Source organism: Macrobrachium nipponense, chromosome 23 (genome assembly GCF_015104395.2).
Source record: "Macrobrachium nipponense isolate FS-2020 chromosome 23, ASM1510439v2, whole genome shotgun sequence".
Lineage (NCBI taxonomy): Eukaryota > Metazoa > Arthropoda > Malacostraca > Decapoda > Palaemonidae > Macrobrachium > Macrobrachium nipponense.
In genome coordinates, this window is record NC_061090.1 from 16,137,069 (window position 1) to 16,158,315 (window position 21,247).

At 37.1% G+C, this 21,247-nt stretch overlaps 1 protein-coding gene across 1 annotated transcript in view; it reads left to right on the plus strand.

The window, feature by feature from the left end:
- Positions 1 to 21,247, plus strand: part of LOC135198984 (small G protein signaling modulator 1-like) — a 528,765-nt gene that overhangs the window by 421,617 nt on the left and 85,901 nt on the right. Inside the window, exon 4 of the mRNA XM_064226904.1 lies at positions 4,336 to 4,498. Coding sequence (XP_064082974.1) covers positions 4,336 to 4,498 — 163 coding nt within the window. The remainder of the gene's footprint in view (positions 1 to 4,335; positions 4,499 to 21,247) is intronic.

Below are 21,247 nucleotides of genomic sequence, written 5' to 3' on the forward strand. Positions count from 1 at the left end.
TCTCCTGAGATTTAGGAGCAGGTACTAAAAAACATCAGTTACGTTCGTCCTACAGTTATGCGACTAAGAGCTCTCTCTCTCTCTCTCTCTCTCTCTCTCTCTCTCTCTCTCTCTCTCTCTCTCCTGAGATTTAAGACCAGGTACTAATAAATACCAGGTACGTTCGTCCTACAGTTATGCGACTAAGAGCTCTCTCTCTCTCTCTCTCTCTCTCTCTCTCTCTCTCTCTCTCTCTCTGCACTCGACCCTAATACTTCCCGCCCAGTGCAAACCATTTGACCAAGACTTTTTTTTTCTCCTTTTTTTCTTCCATCTGGTGTTTTCTTTTAAATCCACAATGCCGAGTGACTCGGCACATCCAGTCAGCCCTCGGTAACGTGCCAAGACTCTGCACAAGAGTCAGTGACGACCAGAGACATCGGAGTGCTTTTTGGGGGGGTGGGGGGGGTGGGGGGGGTGGGGGTTGGGGGAAACGTTTCTCGGAAAGACGACAATTCTCTCTCCCTCTATTCATTCGTTATTGTGCGTTATTTGGTTGACTTATTCCTTTGATTGACTGATTGAAGTACTGTCTGTTTGTGACCTATGCATTTCTGAATGCGGTTACTGGGGTTAGAATTCTTCAATTTAAGTCTTGTCATGCCTTGATTAGGTCATACTTTTACCTATATATATATATATATATATATATATATATATATATATAATATATCGAATGTTCGTATTTCTTATAAATGAATGAAGAGAGTTTTTTCGTTCAATATTCAGTATATTTACAGATGTATGTATGTACGTACAAATATATATATATATATATATATATATATATATATATATATATATATACATACATATATATATATCATTATAATATGACAGATAGGTCCATCTGATACAGAGAGAGTGTACCGGGTGTTACACCGGCGTGAGGAACGCCAGATGTGGCAGGAAGCGAAAAGGAGAGAGAAATAAGGAGTAGTCTTGATTTTCCATTTCTCTTCGAGATGTAGACAGTCTATGAAACTCTCGCGTCACTATATTTCTATATAATCTTTAAACTTTAAATGCTTATAGATTTCCGAAAACTAGCACAATGAATATATATATATATATATATATATATATATATATATATATATATATATATATATATATATATACATATATTCATTGTGCCCGTCGGCCAGCAATTCTATTATCGCTGAATAAATTCCCCTTCGGTCTTAAACATATATGAAATTAATATTGATTCCGAGGTAGAGCGAATTAGATATGAAAGGACATAGCTCGATATATGTATATGAATCACGGTAATGTGATATGACTCTATATGAATATATATATATATATATATATATATATATATATATATATATATATATATTATATATATATATATATATGTCGTAAGCAAGTTGGTGACTTACGTCGTTGTTTTAATTTGAGTCGGAGGAAAACCTACTAATCTGCCGGGGTGGTGTGTTTAAAAACGAGAATATTTACAGCGAGAAAGGTCGTGCAATCTGAGATCTTGTTTGTATAAGATTTTTTTTTTCGCCCGCGAGTAACGGAGGACTGTTTAGAAGTTGTTAATAATCGAGATCTTCCGAAATCGAGTTGCGTCGTATCTTTCCAGCGACGTAAATCATGTCCCTCGTACTTTGGTTCTTCCCGTTCAGAGGTTTCTTTGGCGTACTGATCTTCACGTTGGTTCTATTTGTAGTGTAATTCATTTGATTTTGACATTAGAGTATTTCCGTTTCCCCTAGTGTTTCCTTTTTTTTTCTAATTAATGAACCTGTAATCATAAGTGTTTATGTTGTGCTATAGAGCTTGAAATACCTCTACAACATTTCAATGGTTTCGTTATCTTGATTTTTTTTTTACAGTGATCAGTATTTTACAGAATTTTTCACAGTTTTCTCGCTATAGACAAAACATATCTATTTTATTCTACCAACAGTTAAAGAAGAAAGGTTAGGTAGGAAATGCACGCACACACACACACACACACACACACACACACACACACACATATATATATATATAGATATATATATATATATATATATATATATATATATATGCATGGTTGTGTGTGTCTTTGTATGTGTGGTTGTGTGCGTGCGTGCACGATTCCATGTGTGTGTGGGTGTGTGATTTCCAATTAAACTGCTTTTTCATCGGAGATTTTTTACTCGCCAGATTTAGAAAAGCTGATGCGAGTTTCTAACGACTTTGTCATCGGTTATGGCTAAACTTGACTCCTACGTTAAAAGTGTTTCGTTATCATGACTCACATATTGACTTTTGTCGTGATTTTTTTCTTTTTACCGTTTTTTGTGCTGCTGTTAATCGACATTTAACCGAGATTCTGCTTTTAAGTTTGGTTTAATGTTTGTTTAATCTCATTTGTAACTTGATCATTGCGTTGGGTTATTAGTTTAAATTTGACATTGTAGTACTACACGTCTCCTTGATTCAGTTTTAGGTCATGTTGCGTCCTAGAATACGCTATCTTGTTTTGTGAATGAAATCGCTGGACCTGAAGAGAAAAAAAATTTAACTGATCAACTTGAAACGTAATTAACGTAAGAAAACTGGACATGAATCTTAATTAACGCAAGAAAATTAACACTTTTAGCTTTAAATGGTACTACCAAGCATGCTACAATTACACTTCGCGATATAAGAGTTCTTAGAATGTGACATAGACTTTTGAAATACCCTGTATTATATCTTGATTCGCTTCCAAACTTACTCCGAATGAAGGTATTCGATCACTTTTATCCTCTGTAATCTTATGCTGCCTCTGTTTTGATCCTGGTTTTTGTATCTTCTTTTATTCTGGAATGAACCCGTGATTGCGCTGGTTTCATCTTAATCATTACAATCACTCATATCTGAGGCTGTCATTCTCCTGTTGTTTCTTTGCTCTCAGTTGACTAGTTTTCTTTTGACATTTAATTTGATTAGATTGTTGATTTAGTTACATAATTTTTGCTGTGATTAATGTTAAGTTTTATCCTCCATTGTTTTTTATTTAGATTCATAGTTTTGCTGTCATTCATGTCAAGTTTTATTTTCTGTTTTTATCCTTTGTGGTCAGTTAATTTGACTTGATTTCATGACTTGATTTTTACAGAATTATAATTCGTCTCCAATATGAATACGACTTTTGGTTAATGGTGAATTTCTCTCTAATATAGAATTATTTTCATATATCGAAGAACTTTTATTTTTAAATAGTGCAGATGCATAATTTTGACGCTGAAAATGAAGAAAAAATTCCTTCAGAAGATTGTTGTCAATATACGAGAGAACCTAAATTGCCATGTAACAGGACGAGAATGAAAAGACAAGACTTTAAAAATGGATTGATTACTTTGATGTTGCCTCTTTTGAGATAAGGCCGTTATTAAATGCAATGAAAGATTTAAAAGTGGAATTCTTTGTCAAATGTCAGCGAGGGACTACGAGTACTTTAATACCGAAAGGCTGATAAGTCACATTCTTTTAGAGAGAGAGAGAGAGAGAGAGAGAGAGAGAGAGAGAAAATGTCTCACACGGGTTACAGCCATTCATCTCGTTGCTTCTTTTGAGAGGAGACCGTTATTAAATGTTACAAGGAGTTACAAGGATTAGGAAGTCTCAAAGACTTGTTGGTCCATCCGAGGAGACATCGTGTGCTCACTTATCTGTAGGGGCAGGTTTTTACTGTGTATTTTACAGTGTCCTAATGATTTTTTCTAGCTTTCTTTTAAACTCTTCCACACTGTTGCTGTTTACAACTTCTGGTGGCAGTTTATTCCACGTGTAACATATCTTGTGTGTAAAGAAGTTCCCACAATAGTATATGTTGTATCTCTTCAGTTCTAGTTTCCATTCATTATTTCTTGTCTGGTTTTCGTTTAATGTAAATAGGTTACTGTCTACTTTTGTTATGCCTTTCAGTATTTCAAATGTTTCTATTAGTTGTCCTCGCAGTCGTCGTGTTTCTAAGCCCTACATGTTCAGGCTCTCTAGTCGTCTTTGGTAACCTATTCGCCTGTAGTGAAATAATAACGAAAGCCTGCTATGTCACATTCTTTGAGAGAGAGAGAGAGAGAGAGAGAGAGAGAGAGAGAGAGAGAGAGAGAGAGTAAACATCTACTGCAGTATACTGATTCACTGCTAACGGAAATTAACAGTAAAAGCTTTGAAAGGTGTAACAGGAGGAAAACCTAGCACGTTGCATGCAGCCTCGTCTCGTGATAACCGTAGGGCAATATCGTCCGTTCGTTCTTTTCAGCGAATAATACTGACGGAAACGTCTCTTTTTTTTTTTCTCCCCAGCTGCCGTGGAAGCTTGTCTGTCCCACGGGCTGAAGCGCCGGACACTGGGTTTATTCAAGACTTCCTCCACAACAGCGCTCATCCACAAACTCGGCAAATCCTTCGAGCCTGCAGCCAACGTCTCCAAAATGGTCCAGGACCTCGAGGCCACTGACTTGGGAAGGTAAGTGGTCCTTTTTTTTATTTATTTTTTTTTTATTTTTTATTTATTTTTTTTTTTATTTTTTATCAGTTAGGTATTGGAGTGTTTTTTTACATTGTTATTATTTTTTCCCCTTCTGGCATTTTCTACTAAACGGTAAGTCTTCATCTAGTATGAGCACGAAGTAATTTAGGCTTTTCAGATCGGATATACTAACACACTCGCACACACATATAATATGTATTTAATATATATACGTACGTGTGTGTATATATATACTATATATATATATATATATATATATATATATATATCATGTACCTCTATATAGAAAATGTGTATTTATGTGTATATGTGTGTGTGCGTTAGTATATGCAGATCTGAAAAGCCCATTACTTCGTTATATATAAGTATATATATATATATATATATATCATATATATATATATATATATATATATAATATATATATATATATATATATATATATGTATATAATATATCTGCTTTGTATAAATCGCAGGTTTTTTGTTAATATACGAACACATGAAAACACGATTAACAGGATACCCATTATTTGCGCTCGCGCTAACACACACACGTAGACATATATATATATATATATATATATATATATATATATATATATATATATATATATATACATATACATACATATATATATATATATATATATATATATATATATATATATATATATATATATATATATATATATATATATATATATATATATATATATATATATATATATATATAGTATGTATATGTATATATATATATATATATATATATATATATATATATATATATATATACATATACATACATATATATATATATATATATGATTTTTTTATTTGCTCATTTACAAAACTTCCTTATGATTATCTCAATAACTGTTTATCAATTTGTGCGTGTAGATAGCAGACCATTGGTTTGCTTTTCAATTGCGGCCGTGAGAGATAACGATGAATATTTTACCGCCGTCCAAACCGTTGGCTGCTGCAGTTACGTTGGCCATGACCATCGCACGACTCCAATAATGGCCAGTGGTGATGGCCCTCTTTGTGATCTCCTTTTGCGATTTACATATTGGATAGGCATCTGGCTGCAAAAGACGTTGGTGTTCGGATCGCCAACTTTCAAGGGAACAGTTTACTGCGCGCGTCCTCGGATCCTCTCAAGAACGGAGCATGCGCAGTGGTGGGTGGTCACCGGTTCCCTTGTTTAAACTGTCGTGATCGAAATGAGTAGAATTGTAGTACAGTTTTCTTTTATAATTTTTTTTGTCTGTCAGTTTACTTCTGGGATAATTTCCTAAGGGGATTCATTTTTCACTTCAAGAATTGCATGTGATGATAGAAAATCATTTACGACTGGTGTTCTTTCGTGGGTAGATATTCTGGGATAATTTCCTAAGGGAATTCCTTATCAATGCAAGAATTGCATGTCATGATAGAAAATCATTTGCAGCTGGTGTTCTTTCGTGGTTACATATTCTAGGATAAATTCCTAAGGGAATGCATTACCAATGCAAGAATTTATCACGATAGAAAATCATTTACAGGTGGTGTTCTTTCATGGCTAAATAGTCATTTTCTGAATCTACTTATTGTACCCGGAAGATAAAATCAATTACTGATTGCAGACTTAAAGAAAAATCCTTTTCGAAAAATCTGTGGAAACTGGGGAAAGGTTCCACTTATTGAACGAAATATCAATAATGACTAATGGATTTGGCGAGAAATGAAGGCAGTTTGAGCAGTTTTATATTGGCGCACATAAATCAATGGAGTTTTTTTGTTCTTTTTGAGAAACTATTGCAAAATTTTCATGTGTGCTCTGTATTTGTTTGATCATATTTATATTGACTGCATTTTTGGTCTTTTTGAACTTCCATTTATAGTATTCTAGCCCGAAAATTCTCTAATTAGGCATAATAATAATAATAATAATAATAATAATTAATAATAATAATAATAATAAAAATAATGGTTTCATTTTCGTATTGCACTTCCTACATATGGGAGAGTGTTATTTTCCATCTATCGTTCTTTGGACATATCTGGTTCTTAGGGCCTGATCTTGTGGCCGCTGTTATCATTCCTTCAGTTTCCTTCTTTAGCTCTCCCCTCTGTAGCCATTGCCATGTGTCATCGCTGGGCTTAGTTCTTTTAGTCTGCCTCATGTATTGTCCGTGCATTGGTTTGTTGTGCCAGTCCTCTGTTCTGTCTGTCATTCCCTGTCTCTGTATATTTCTGGGTCTTCGTCTACTTTTATTAGTCCTTCTTCCCATGCACTCTTTAGCCACTAGTCTTCACAGGTTTTCAGATATTGCCCCAGTGCAAGCGAATGCCCGGCACTTGCACAGAACCAGTACAAAAAGAGGCATGATTCAGTAGCAAAAGCCCCTCCACTGGAGCCTGTGGCAAGAAACATCAGCTACCTTGCAGTAATAAGTGGTACGAGCACCAACCTGAGGGAGTGATAGAAAACGATCAGGCAAAGATCCTCTGGGACTATGGTATCAGGACGGATAGGGTGATACGTGCAAAACCGACCAGACGTGAGTTGATTGACAAAGTCAAGAAGAAAGTATCACTCATTGATGTCGCAATACATGGGACACCAGAGTTGAAGAGAAGAGAGGGAAAAAATGGATAAGTATCAAGATCTGGAAAATAGAAATAGAAGATATGGGATATGCCAGTGGAAATCGTACCCATAATCATAGGAGCACTAGGCACGATCCCAAGATCCTTGAAAAGGAATCTAGAAAAACTAGAGGCTGAAGTAGCTCCGGGCCTCATGCAGAAGAGTGTGATCCTGACAACGGCACACATAGTTAGAAAAGTGATGGGACTCCTAGGAGGCAGGATGCAACCCGGAACCCCACACTATAAATACACCCAGTCGAATTGGAGAATAGTAAAATAATAATTGTTATTATTATTATTATATTATTATTATTATTATTATATTATTATTAGTATTTGTATATAATGAATATATGTATACACGAATATATATATATATATATTATATATTATATATATATATATATATATATATATATATATATATTAATATATATATATATATATATATATATATACACATATACTATATATATAATGGAGGTATCCGTTCTCTGGTGATAGCCATACCAAAAATAGTTAATTCATTAATTCAATTTTTATTCCTTTAATTTGTTGCCTGTACGTAGTAGCTTCCACCAAATTTAGATAGATATTTTATTTATAAAAACAGAGAGAGAGAGAGAGAGAGAGAGAGAGAGAGAGAGAGAGAGAGAGAGAGAGAGATTTACTAGTTTTTTAATAGGTGCCTCAGGAGTTCGTGAAAATCCAGTGGGTTCCACTCCTTCTGGAAAGATGAAATCACTATGTTTTTCTGGAGTTTCTTCGATAACGTAATCTTAAAGGAATTGGTGAATGTTCGCTGATCGCTTGCCAAGTGTTATCGATGATGATGGTCGGTGGATATCGCGAATTTTTATCCATCTGTTGCTGAAATTAGATGACCTAAAACTGCTCGACGATGGTCAGCAAACACTGAAGACCAGTTCGGGCATTGTTCGTCAACCTCTTCTGGGCCATTGGGTCGGCGAAAGGTATCTGATGCAGTAGATTGTACCTTCAGTCGACCAAAATGCCTGGATAGTCAATTGCCGAAGATTGACAACGTTGTACAGACTGTACAAAGACTGTACGACATCTGAGAACCAGCTACCGACCAGTGGCTGTGGGAAGTCGGCAGTTGGTCGTACCCCAGTGTGACTGGGGTCTTCATCTGTAGTATTTACTTAACATTTATCGATATATATAATATAAAAGAGGGAAAATTAAATCTCTTCATATTTCTTGTAGCCTTTCAGACACCAAAATATCTTTCGTTGAATAAATGAAATAAATTAACGCGTATAACTCAATTAGGAATTATATATAGCAACACGAACTTCGGCTCAAGGCTGTGATTGATACTGAAGTTGCAATGTAATTGTAGTGCTCGAATTTCTGTTGAGGAATCATAATTGGATGCTCTGATGTTGAACACAGGTACAACACTCGTTGTTCCCATTAATTATTGAAGACGATAATGCGGAAGGCTCTTGTAGGACACCAAAGCTGGTAAATATATATTCCGTTCAGGTACGTACATGCATACATGGCAGTACTACAAACGACAGTACGCACTCAGTTTTAGTCTTGAGGGGTAAATGCTGACCACATTTCTCATCCATACTTTAGTTGAAGCCCTGGATACATTTTTGTTTATATCAGAATTTCAGTTAAAGTCAGATTAAACGGTATCAGTAAACAGAGAAGATGAATGATCGCATAATAAGATACAGATTTGGGGAATATGAGAAGTATATTTCATTAATACATATACATACTCTGTCGGTTTATCATTCCTGTTAGTGACCCATAATGCCTCACAGACGAAACTCATAAGGTCTATTGCAAGTTTCTGAGAATGATTTATTTGAATAAATTGTCGTTCCCAGGTCGATAACCTCGCAAATGGCCCGTGGAATCGAAGTGCTAGAGACGCCTCACTGTCGTTGGTGGTCATCCATCTGGGTCCTAATTAGACTCGATATTGTTATCGCTGATTAAGACTCCATCGGCATAACAAACGCGCTACTGAATGGCAGGCATTGATGGCCACTTATCCAAGTATTGGAAACAGGCGAAAACGACGTACTTGGAACTGACATAGACACGCATCTGCATCTCTCTTTCACATCTCTACGAAAACCCCTCAGTGGAGTGGTCGGTATGGTGCTGGCGCGCCACACCGGTGGCCACGAGTTCGATTCTCGGACATTCCGCTGAATAACCACTGGTTCCATGCAACGTAGAAACACCGTACAAACAAACAATCACATTTCTACTCACATGTGATCGACGTACCGCTTGGGAGAATCGGTTTCAAGGGTCTGGGTTATGTCTTCTAATTGTACAATACACATTATGTAAAATTTTTATCAATGGATGGAGGTAAAATTTGTTAAGAAGGACATTCAAATTGCTTTATTCAGATTTGTTATGGAGAAATCCGTTCTCGCTTTCACGTGGAAGTAATCACTCGGGAAAGGTGTGCATCGCAAACTGCCAACAGCTAAGCTAATGTTTTGAGGAGACACTTGAAATGTTGATCATTCTCTCTCTCTCTCTCTCTCTCTCTCTCTCTCTCTCTCTCTCTCTCTCTCTCTGGTAGCTGGGAAAAGAGACGGGTGAATAGGAATGAGAATTGCCCTAGTTTCGTATTCGCTGTCTCGTCTGGGTTTCCCATCATCGTCATCACGGATCTGTGTTTCGTGTGTTTTGCGAATCAAGTCGTCTCTTCTGATGGGGCTCCGTAGGGGGGTTAGTGCCGTTAATGCACTTAAGGTTCTTTGCAACTGCTTTCATTCCTTTTACTGTACCTCCGGTCATATTCTCTTCCTTCCATCTTACTGTCCACCCTCTCCTAACAATTGTTTCATAGTGCAACTGCATTGAGGTTTTCCTCCTGTTACAACTTTCAGACCTTTTACTGTTAATTTCCGTTTCAGCGCTGAATGGCCTTAGTTGCCCCAGTGCTTGGCATAATGCCAAAAATCTATATATAAATCAAATCAAATTAAATCTTCTGACGGGGAATGACTCCGGGAAAACAAAAGTCTCGACCACAGTCATATTCCTACTCCTGAATTGCAGATGATCTACCTGTGCAGAAAACTTCCTCAACATTACCTCTTCATACACCTACGGAAAGGGTTCACCCTACCTTCCAACTTCTTGCATGCATCCTCACACCACCTGTATATTATAGCCCTCCCTTTCTAAAACCTCTTTTGAGTGATCTATCTAACACTACACTTTCAAGGTTTTTCTCTCCTTCTCACTCATTACACTTTTATGTTATGCTCTCCTTTTACCAGTCTGTTGTCCTTCATTCTTACCATATGACCAAGCCTTCTCAAACCCCCGTCTATCCTTTTACCGTTGCTGATCTTTTTTTAATTTATGTTTTTGATCTCGACTGCAAATCGCCCCATTTATGACTATTTCAGTCTCCTTATGCCATACATACTATGCCAGTATCACCATCCAACTTCTATCTTTTTTCTACCAATCGCACTCACCCTCCACTCTTTGCTGTCATAAAGGAAAGTTGCCTAGGCAATCCCTTCATACACCTCCACCCTGGCTTCCATAGACACTAAAAGTCTCTCACCAGACTCACGTTTACCCTGTTGCTATCTTTGCCTTTCAGTGCTCGATCTACTCCCACCATCACCTTGTATATTTACCCATGAACTTCTGTGCAACCTAAATGCTTCCATACTTAGACTATCTTTAATAACACAGTGCTCCATCTTTCAATTTCAGTTAACCTCCTAACCTTCATTCAATTCCAGTTAACCTCCTAACCTTACTCATGCTCACATTTACTGCGAACCTTCTCCTCCTGCAAAACACTTTCAAACTCCATCTCTAGCTTCTGCAGTTTCTCTTCACTGTCCCCGAATCTGTACCTGCTGTACATCTGCCATATCAATCGAGTAATTCTACCCTCCGTTTCCCATTAGTATTCTTATGCTTCAACATTAACTTTTATTTCTAATTTCCCTCTCAGTATCTTGCATCACTCCATCTTCAAAGTTATTTAAAAAAAAAAAAAGCCACGGTAACATAACACAGCCTTGTCTCAGACCAACTTTTAAACCAAACTTAGTCACATTCTAACGCATTAAGAATATTGAATTTCATTAACGACTTATCTTTATGCCACATATCTTTATCACTCTTCACATAGCTTCTCTTTCTAGTGTATATAAGTGTATATATATATATATATATATATATATATATATATAAAATGTGTAATAGATATATTAGATAGATGTGTGTGTATGTGTATGTGTATGTGTGTGTATATGTGTTCTCCAACCACCATTTATATTCTCTGTCTATGACTTTCACCTCCCCTACCCAATATTTACTCCCCAACACTAGAAGGGAAAACCGGCTATTTTTTTTTTTTTTCTACGCTCTCTTCCCCAACCCCTTTCCACAATTTAATTAAAACTTCGAAAAAGGCGGGGAGAAGACTTGTAAGCGTAGCTGTGAGTATTTGAAAATACTTGCATTTTTCTTATTTTTATGTCACTTGGTTATGTTTAGGAGGAAATTATTTTCCTTGTTTCCTATTCCCGTTCGCCGTTGTTTCCTGCTAATCGCAGTTAGAGGAGAATCTTTGACTGAGTTGCTTAAGATATTCTTCATATCCTGAGCTAAGAGACAGAAGTAAACCGTTTGCCTTCTAATCGCAGTTAGAGGAGAATCGTTGACTAAGTTAACAGCGTTCGAATACAGGTTTTCGTAAACGTTATATGCTGAGCTAAGATAGAGAAGTACGATTTTTTTTTCAATTTCAAATGAACCTCCTGTCCAATCAACAGGTATATAGCAGGATCGTCGTCACCCGGCAACTCGTGATACTCGGAAGAGCGATCTCTCGCGCTGCAACCATTAGGACTGAATCAATAAAGGGATGAGAGCGGTGCATGACTCCCGTTGATTTATGGAGATGTTCACACACCTCCTCTTCCTCCTCCTTTGTCTTGATTTGCAGCTGATGGGGAAGCAGGGTGTGTCCTCAGACCGTGCTGAAAGTTTCAGAGGCGTCAGGCAATCTACGCGATTTAATCTTCCTTCAGTCGTCTGCTTGATGAGTTTCCTGTCGTTGCGAGATATGGAGATCCGTAATCGCGAGTTCGACTCCCCGCTCTGCCATTGTGGAATTTAGAGGAAATTGTTTCTGGAGATCAGAAATTCCTTTCTCAATGTAAGGTGGTTCGGATTCCACAATAAGCTGTAAGTCCCGTTGGTTCCTAGCCACGTAAAAATATCTAATCCTCCGGGGCAGCCCTAGGAGAGCTGTTAACCAGCTCAGTGGTCTGGTTAAACTAAGATATACTTAAGTTGTTTATGAGATATGGAATCATCTTTTTTTTTTTTTCGTTGTCTGCTGCGTCCTGTCTAATTTAGAAGAATGCTGTAACGTGTTTACTTATGTCGACTATGAATAGGAACTGGAGGAAGGAAAAGCAGCCATTATTCCTCAGGAGTCGTTTAATCACACCAGTGAGAACATTTTTAGATTCTTAAGGCTGACCCGAATGAGGATGGGAATTCTGAACAAGAGTTCTGAAGGCACTGGACGGCTGTTTGGGAAGAGATCAAATGGAAGGCAGTCCATTTGGAGCCGACAGGACACTGCAAAATACTACCAGGAGTGTGCCACACAAAACCTAGTCCCTGTAGTTGTAAAAAAAATGTGTGTTTGAGAGCTTTGCAATGCTTCTCTTCTCAAAAAGATAATAAAGAGCTAACATTTGTGTGTGTGTGTGATTGTGTGTGTGCTTTAACCTAGTAGCCTGTTTATCTTAAGCCTCCAGTACTTCATTTTTCGCTTCGTGTAGTTACTAGCTTTGCCGTTCTTTTCAAAGTAGTCGCTTCTGAGTACTTCGTTTACCTCATCTCGTCTCTCTCTCTCATCTCATCTCTCGTATTCATCCCTCATCTCTCTCTCTTCTCCTTCTCGCTTCCTCTCTCTCTCTCTCTTTCGGCAGTTATTCGAACTTCTACGTAATAATGAAATGACGGGGACTTCTCAGGGTCAAACAAATCTTGTGAATTCTGTGTTTTTGCTTCGGGAGGGAGACTTGAGCGGATTTCTAAATTCCAGTATAACATTTCCTCTCATTGTGGAGTTTTAGACAGATTCAGTGCGTGACATTTTCTGCTTTTATATCAGATTTTAAACTCTGTTAATTACGAACTTGTGACACTTTTTATAGCTACGGCAATTCTGCTGCTCTTCGTCGAATTTTCTATTAATTATGGCGGCATGTTCAAGGTAAGTCTTTCTGAAGAAAGTTACACCGTGAATTAGGCTATAGATAGCCTTTAAAGCTTATCAAAATAGTGGCCTGGATCCCTTTATGGTCTGCACTAGTATACAACAACGAACTTATTTGAACTTCACACGGTTCCTGGCACTCTTCAAAAGTTATACATACATACATACATACATACATACATACATACATACATACATACATACATACATATATATATATATATATATATATATATGTATATATATACACATATATATATGTGTGTGTGTGTGTATGTATCTATTATATAATATATATATATATATATATGTCCTAATATCATATATTGTCATAAATATTTATTTTTATATATATATGTGTGTATATATATATGTAGATATATATATATATATGTAATATATATATATTATATATCTATATATATATAATATATATAGATATATATATATATACATATACATATACTATATATACATATACACACACATATAGGTCAAATCAATGCCCGTCATGGCTTGGGCGAAAAGAAATTTCTAGAGAAACTTTTGTTTTTCAAAAGAGCATGCTCACCCTCGAATGTGACGCTGTATAATTCACAAAAGGGAACAGCCTTTTGGTTATCATTCAGAACAACATATGTATCATTAACAAAGGTCATTCTTTCTTATCATTTAAGGGTCAGGTCTTTCACTATCTGTGGAATTAGATAAACGACTACGGTGTTATGTGAAAGGACTTTTGTCGTTTAAGGTAAAGGGTTTTTATCCGTTTTGGAATTGTTACATGATTTGAAGGGAGAAAGCTTTCTTTAAATGATTGCAAAAGGGCGAGATTCCTTAAAGATTCCTCATCTAGGGGCTTGTTGGGGGGAAGTGGGGGCAAAGCCACCTTTTCAGCCTACTTTTGGTATTATTTGTGGCAGGGTCGGCGAGAAAGAGTGGGGCGCCATTCCGAAGGGAGAGATTGTCGAATGTCACACGATTCAGAGAAAATAGATGCCGAAGAAAATTCCAGACCTTGCAGGTCTTAAGGAAGGAGCAGTTCCAAACCAGGCACTCTGGAGAACGCTGATCCCTAGAGAGAGAGAGAGAGAGAGAGAGAGAGAGGAGAGAGAAAGAAGAGTTGTTCTATGGGACGTGGCAGAAGCTACTTAGACCTCTGAAAGGAAGAAGGTCTCTCCTTAGACGCAATTGAACACAGCAAAGAGACACCCACTCTCCCCTTGCTGCAGATGGCACGAGAACCTGAAAAGATTGTGTGGGGGGGTGGGGGGGGGTGTTGGTAGGCCATTCACTGTCAAAGGGAAGAGGTTATGTCATAATTCCCCGGATGAGATCATCTCTTCCATCCTGTCTGGTTGATGAGATTAGCTCATCATTTACGCTGATGGGGCTCCCCTTGTATTGGTTGGGTGGGGGGGGGGGAGGTGGATGGGGGGGGGATTCCTTTCCTATTATGTTACATAAAGGAGAACATCTCTAACCAAGTATGTTGACTGCTTGCTGGTTTTACTTCTATAGCGAAGTTGCGTAGAGAGGTGAGGTAGAGCTTCTGTAGATAGATAGGTATATAAAGGTTCCGTAGAGAAATATAGGTCAACAGGTAGATAAGCTCTAATGGTGTTTTCCTGAGTGCTTATTTCTCTGAGTTTAGGTTGTTATTTGATGCTGGCTTTTGGCTATAATGGCTAAGACATTTTATTTCTGTTAGTTGCCCAAAAAGTTAACAAGTTATAACGTTTTTATTTTTCGGTAACTTGACTATGATGCCATTTTTTGTTAGCAGTTAAAATACTAATAAGTGACAGCAGTTTATTGATAATGATAATGCTCCCTTTAACGTAGTACACTTGTTTAAGGAAAATCAGTAGATGATAGTTATTTTTACTCATCGTGACTTCTGTGAATACGCGATACGATAATATTATGCTTAAGGAATCTATCCTTTTTAGAAGGGAAAACTTGGAGTTGCCCATCTATTTGATTAAACACCAGGAAGTGATAAAACAAGTCACATCTCCGCGCAAAAACGTCAGTGAAACACCACCGAGAGAGAGAGAGAGAGAGAGAGAGAGAGAGAGAGAGAGAGAGAGAGAGAGAGACGCAATATCTCTATTTCGTGTAAAAGGGTCATGCCTTTGAGAGTGCTTGAGAGTTGTTGACTTAAAAGACGAGAGAGACCTCAACAGCGTAACATCAGAATGAGCTTTCTTTCTGCCGTCTCGCCAGTTTGCTACAAGATAAAAATGGATGATGTCACAGCAGTTATTAACTTGACAGTGCGAAGTGGAAGTAATTTCCTAGCGTAGAATAGAAGTAATTTTTATAGGTTAAAATGGAAGTAATGTTCTTGGGTAACACAGAATTAACTTTCTAGTGTAGAATGAAAGTAATTTTCTTGGGCAACATATATGTAACTTTCTGGTGCAGAATGGAAGTAATTTTCTAGTGTAGAATAGAGGGAATTTTCTTGTGTAGATTGGAAGTAATTTTCTTGGGTAACATATAAGTAACTATCTGGTCTAGATTGGAAGTAATTTTCTAGTGTAGAATGGAAATAATTTTCTAGTGTAGAATGGAAGTAATTTTCTAGTGTAGAATGGAAATAATTTTCTATTGAGAATGGAAGTAATTTTCTAGTGTAGAATGGAGTGAATTTTTTAGTGTAGAATGGAAGTAATTTTCTAGTGGAAAATGGAAGTAATTTTTATAGTGGAATTGAAAGATTTTCTAGTGGAAAAATCGAAAATAATTTTCTTTGGTAACATGTAACTTTCTAGTGGAAATGGAAGTAACTTTCTAGTGTAGAATGGAAGTAATTTTCTAGTTAAAAATGGAAGTAATTTTCTGGTGAAAAATGAAAGTAATTATTTTTAGTGCCAAATAGAAATACACAAGTTTTTAGAGCAGGATAGTCATTATTTCCCGTGTACTTCCTTGGGGCTGGATTTTAATTTTTATAATCCCCACTTCTCTGTTTACTTTTATGTTCTTACAAATATAGGATTTTATATTTTCTGTTTTTTTTTTTTTATTTTACCTTTTATTTATTTATTTGTTTTTTTACAAACTACTCTGCTTGAAGGGTCTAATTTTCAGTCTATCTACAAACGTAATCCATTGAAGATTTTATGTTTTATTAAGTTATTCTTTTATTTTTTGTTTCTTGGGCACCTATTTCTTGGATAAATGCTTCAAGTTTTGTAAAATTATATATATATATATATATATATATATATATATATATATATATATATATAATATATATATCCCATTTTTTGGACTGCATTAATTTTGGACTATTAGTGCGTGGTTAATCCTTATATGTAAATCTCGCTTCTTCGAGGTTCTATGCACATTTGTTATTTACCTTTGTACTTTTTTTATTTTTTTATTTTCATTTCTATGAATCTCACCAAGGCTGTAAGTTTATTTCCTTATTTTTTTACATACTCCATTTCCTGGGAGATTTTTAGTTTTAGTTTTATTATTTACAAATATAATTTCTAGGAGGATATCAAGGCACATTCGAGTCCTTTTTACAGTCGTTTTTACAAATCCAATTTTTCGAAGGATCTCTGTTTATTTACTATTACTATACTTTTACACTAATGTCATCGTAAGGATGTATTTTATAAACATCCACTTATAAAATACGAGAGAGAGAGAGAGAGAGAGAGAGAGAGAGAGAGAGAGAGAGAGAGAGAGAGAGAGAGATTGCAAACGAAGTACGTTGAAGCGACCAATTTTGAAAAGAGCAGAAAAGCTAATAACTACACGAAGCAATAAATGAGAAACTGGAGGCTACGATAAATAGGCTGCTAGGTAACGAGCACACACACACCGGATGTCTTAGGACCATAATGACCATCGCCACGCTTTGGAGAGGTGAAATTTAACATTTACACACCGTTTAATCCTTCTCCTGATCCTAATACGCTGACGAAGTAAGACAGGAACCTATTACACACCACATATAAATAAGATTCAAACTCTACATAAAAGAGTTTGGGAACAGCTTTCCACCCCCCATAGCAACCTGTGAGTACATGAGCAGTTTGGGAACATCTTGCCACCCCCCACAGCAACCTGAGAGTACATAGAACAGTTTGGGAACATCTTGCCACCCCCCACAGCAACCTGAGAGTACATAGAACTGTTTGGGAACTGCTTGCCATCCCCCATAGCAACCTGTGAGTACATAGAACAGTTTGGGAACATCTTGCCACCCCCCACAGCAACCTGAGAGTACATAGAACAGTTTGGGAGCAGCTTGCCACCCCCCACAGCAACCTGAGAGCATATTCCGAGGGCGCGTTGCTTACTCAGCTGTAAACACAGAGCGCAATATATTTGGAATAACGTACACGTCCGCCGAAAAAGTCAGGGGGACAAAATTGAAGGATGTCTCGGAAAGTAATAGCAGTCGTGTATCACTTGAAATGCTTTATTGTTGATGCCCTGGAGTGGAGTAGCGAGTTCCTCTGATTTGATGCGTTCAGGTAACTGTATCTCATTTTGTTGATATTTCGTCTGGCCCCAATGTGGGTCACTGTTGACTTTACAAATAAACCAGCGGCAACGTTCTACTGACGATACAATCTGTTAATCCTATTGTACGTAAATGCATTGTTATCTGTGCTATACATAAGGATATTTTTATGGTTATATGTTCCATTGTCAACATATGTTTACTTCTTGTTAATGAGTAAACATTTTTTTTATTACTGTGGTGTTCCGGGTGCATGAACCTTATGTTTTCCCTTTTTCAGTAACGAACATTGTCAAGGAAATTATAACGAAACAGAAAAACTGAGTGAACTTTCCATTTAGGATTCAGAATCACTTGAACATGAGGAAATTGGGGTAATTTTACGAAAATCTTTCTGGAACAGATCGTAAATTCACAATGAATTAGATGTAGTCGTTTATTGGTCGAGGAAGTATTTGTAGACTTTTTATTTTGCTCTAGATTATTATTTTAATTCGTTATTTTCCTTTAAAGATAACATCACAGAATGAGACTCTCTCGTATGACCCGTCTGAATGTGTGTCATTCTCTTATTTATGTAACTTAACTAAAGTTTCAGTTATTTACCGCCTTCATAACTTGTTGCCGTTCATATTTGCATCCGTCTCATGGGCCTTTTCTTTAGAACTTGACTTAAATGACCTTACAAATGTTTTGAAGCCTTAAATTATCCTTTGGCTTTTGCTTTTCTTATCGTCAGTCGCCTTGTTTACAATTTAAAGTCTCTTCTTTGTTGAAATACGCTTTGACCTTCACGTAAGATGAAATCATATGTGTAACCACTAAGACAGCAGCATACCCTTAGGATAGACCCGCATACATGCAAAATCTGTCGGTCTCCTCCTAGTCAGATGTTTACACAGGAGCGTCACAACCATCAATGCATCAAAGGATGTTTTTTTCCACTGACAACCGTTTACCAAGGTTGCTTCTCCGTCACACACTTCACCTGTTCTCTTAAGATTCACGTGAACCGTGAACAGACTTTCTCCTCAACTCTCGAACCTTCGAGCAGTCGTACCAACCGGACCTTCGAGCAGTCGTACCAACCGGACCTTCGAGCAGTCGTACCAACCGGACCTTTAGGCAGTCGTACCAACCGTGGACATTCATTCACCATAATCCTGTTCCTGTGTAGAACACAGTTCAGTCACCTCTGTCATATTTATTTCGCCTGCATAGACATGTTCACTCTCTCTATGCCCTTTTGGGTCCACTATATCCTAAATTTTTATGAGGATAAAAACAGCTCATTCGTAAACCGAGTCATTTATATTGAACTGAAGTTCTCACAACATCTTGTAGTTTCTGTCCGCGGTTTCAGATTTGCATCTTCCCCATCAACCGCTGCTTTTTCTCCATCAGCGCGAATCGTGACTCCTTGTTTATTTATATTTATATTTCACTTTGCACCTTTTGTTTGGGAACTCATATTCACTTTAATATTTCATTCTACTTTTTTTTAAAGTTCTACTTGCATTTCATCCACAATCTTTGTTAATCAGAAACTATTTTATCTTTAACATCTCCCTGCGTACTGTTCACAGGAATGAGATTGCTCCGAGGCCTCTGATATAATAAGCCTGACACAGAACTGTAGGCCAGAGCCTGTTTCCTCTCGGATGGTAATTGAGGCCTTTTGTGGCGGTTACTCATCCAAGTACAGCCTCACTCGACGTTAATTAAATCCATTGATCGGAAGACCAGCGGTACTAAGCAAAAGTGTGACCAGTGATTAGGTCTGGTTAGTGTTCCGTGCGCTCTGAGGCCGGACCCTTAAAGCACATAAGGCCTCTTGTCACTTATGTTCTTAATTGTTAGTCGACTGTGGGGAGTGGTTTCAATATTGGAAGTCATCGAGCTAGCAACCTTACCCAAGATACTAGCGTAGGGTAGGAAGGTAACTTAATCTGGAGTCACTTTATTTAAAGGGTTAAAGTATGCACCTTATATATATATATATATATATATATATATATATATATATATATATATATATATATGTATATAAGGTATATACTTTACCCTTTAAATAAAATTACTTCAGATTAAGTTACCTTCCTACCCTTCGCTAGTAGCTTAATGTATTATATACATTAAGCTTCATATGTCCTTTAATATCCTGTTCGCTATACCTTGGAATTAATATATTTTCATATATGTTAACCGAAGGGGAATTTTTTAGTTGATAGTAATTTCGGCCTCTCGTGGATTTGAACTAGCGGACAGACAGAGGAGAAAATAATCAGGACTTCAGTGACATTACCGACTCGGCCAACGCAGTAATGTCACTGAAGTCCTGATTTCTCCTCTGTCCTTTGGTTCGATGTGATAAAAATTCATATATATTACGTGTTTGTGTGTGGTCGTACTATAGAGACACATATCCTTAAGCGCTCTCTCGTGATAGAGAAACATTGAAAAACAATGAATTGTTGAGGATTTCTCATGATGGAGAAACAATAAATGAATGAAGCCTTGAAATCTATTCCTTTCGAATCCAACAGCAGTCCACCACCCAAGGCCCCCTCGTAGCTCTCCGCGTTTCATTCGCCCTTTGAATACAAAAGAGGTCATTCGGTTTGCAAGGAGGAGCGCGCGGGGCAGTGATGCCAACCGCTCAAACCCTACGCCCCCTACAGGAACGAAGAAATTACCCTACATAACTGTAAGTGACCCAACAGTCTGCGGCTATGATAATAGATACTTTAGATTATGTTCATATGCAATATCAATAAGCATATTGATCTAAATCTACCTTGTTACAATTACCCTACACTTGAAAATAATGCCCTGCTGTCTAAGATTTTGCCCAGATTACCCTAGCGTAGGGCAATTACCCTACAGTTGGCAACACTGGAGCGGGGCGCGCTCTCCCTAGGAGTCACTCCGACGTCGTTTTCTCCCGTAAATGGATTTGTAGCCACATCTTCCATGCTTTACGCGTTGGCCAACTGAATTCTAAGGAATTTACGAAATCCGAAGCGAGAAGCTCTGGTCTTCTTTTATGAATTTAGGGTCATCGACAAGTAATAGGATTTTTTTTTTAATCTCTTTCTCTCTCTCTCTCTCTCTCTCTCTCTCTCTTCTCTTCTCTTCTCTTCTACTATGTGACATTTTATTTAGAATGGACACGTCAGTGTTCGAATGAAGGTGTTTAATTTCTGTATGACCGAAGATGAATTTTTGACGTTTTTGTGGTTTTATAGATTTTGGAATTGGTTTTTGTTTAGTTTCCCTACAACAGGAAAAATCTACTTTAGGGAAGTCTACATAAA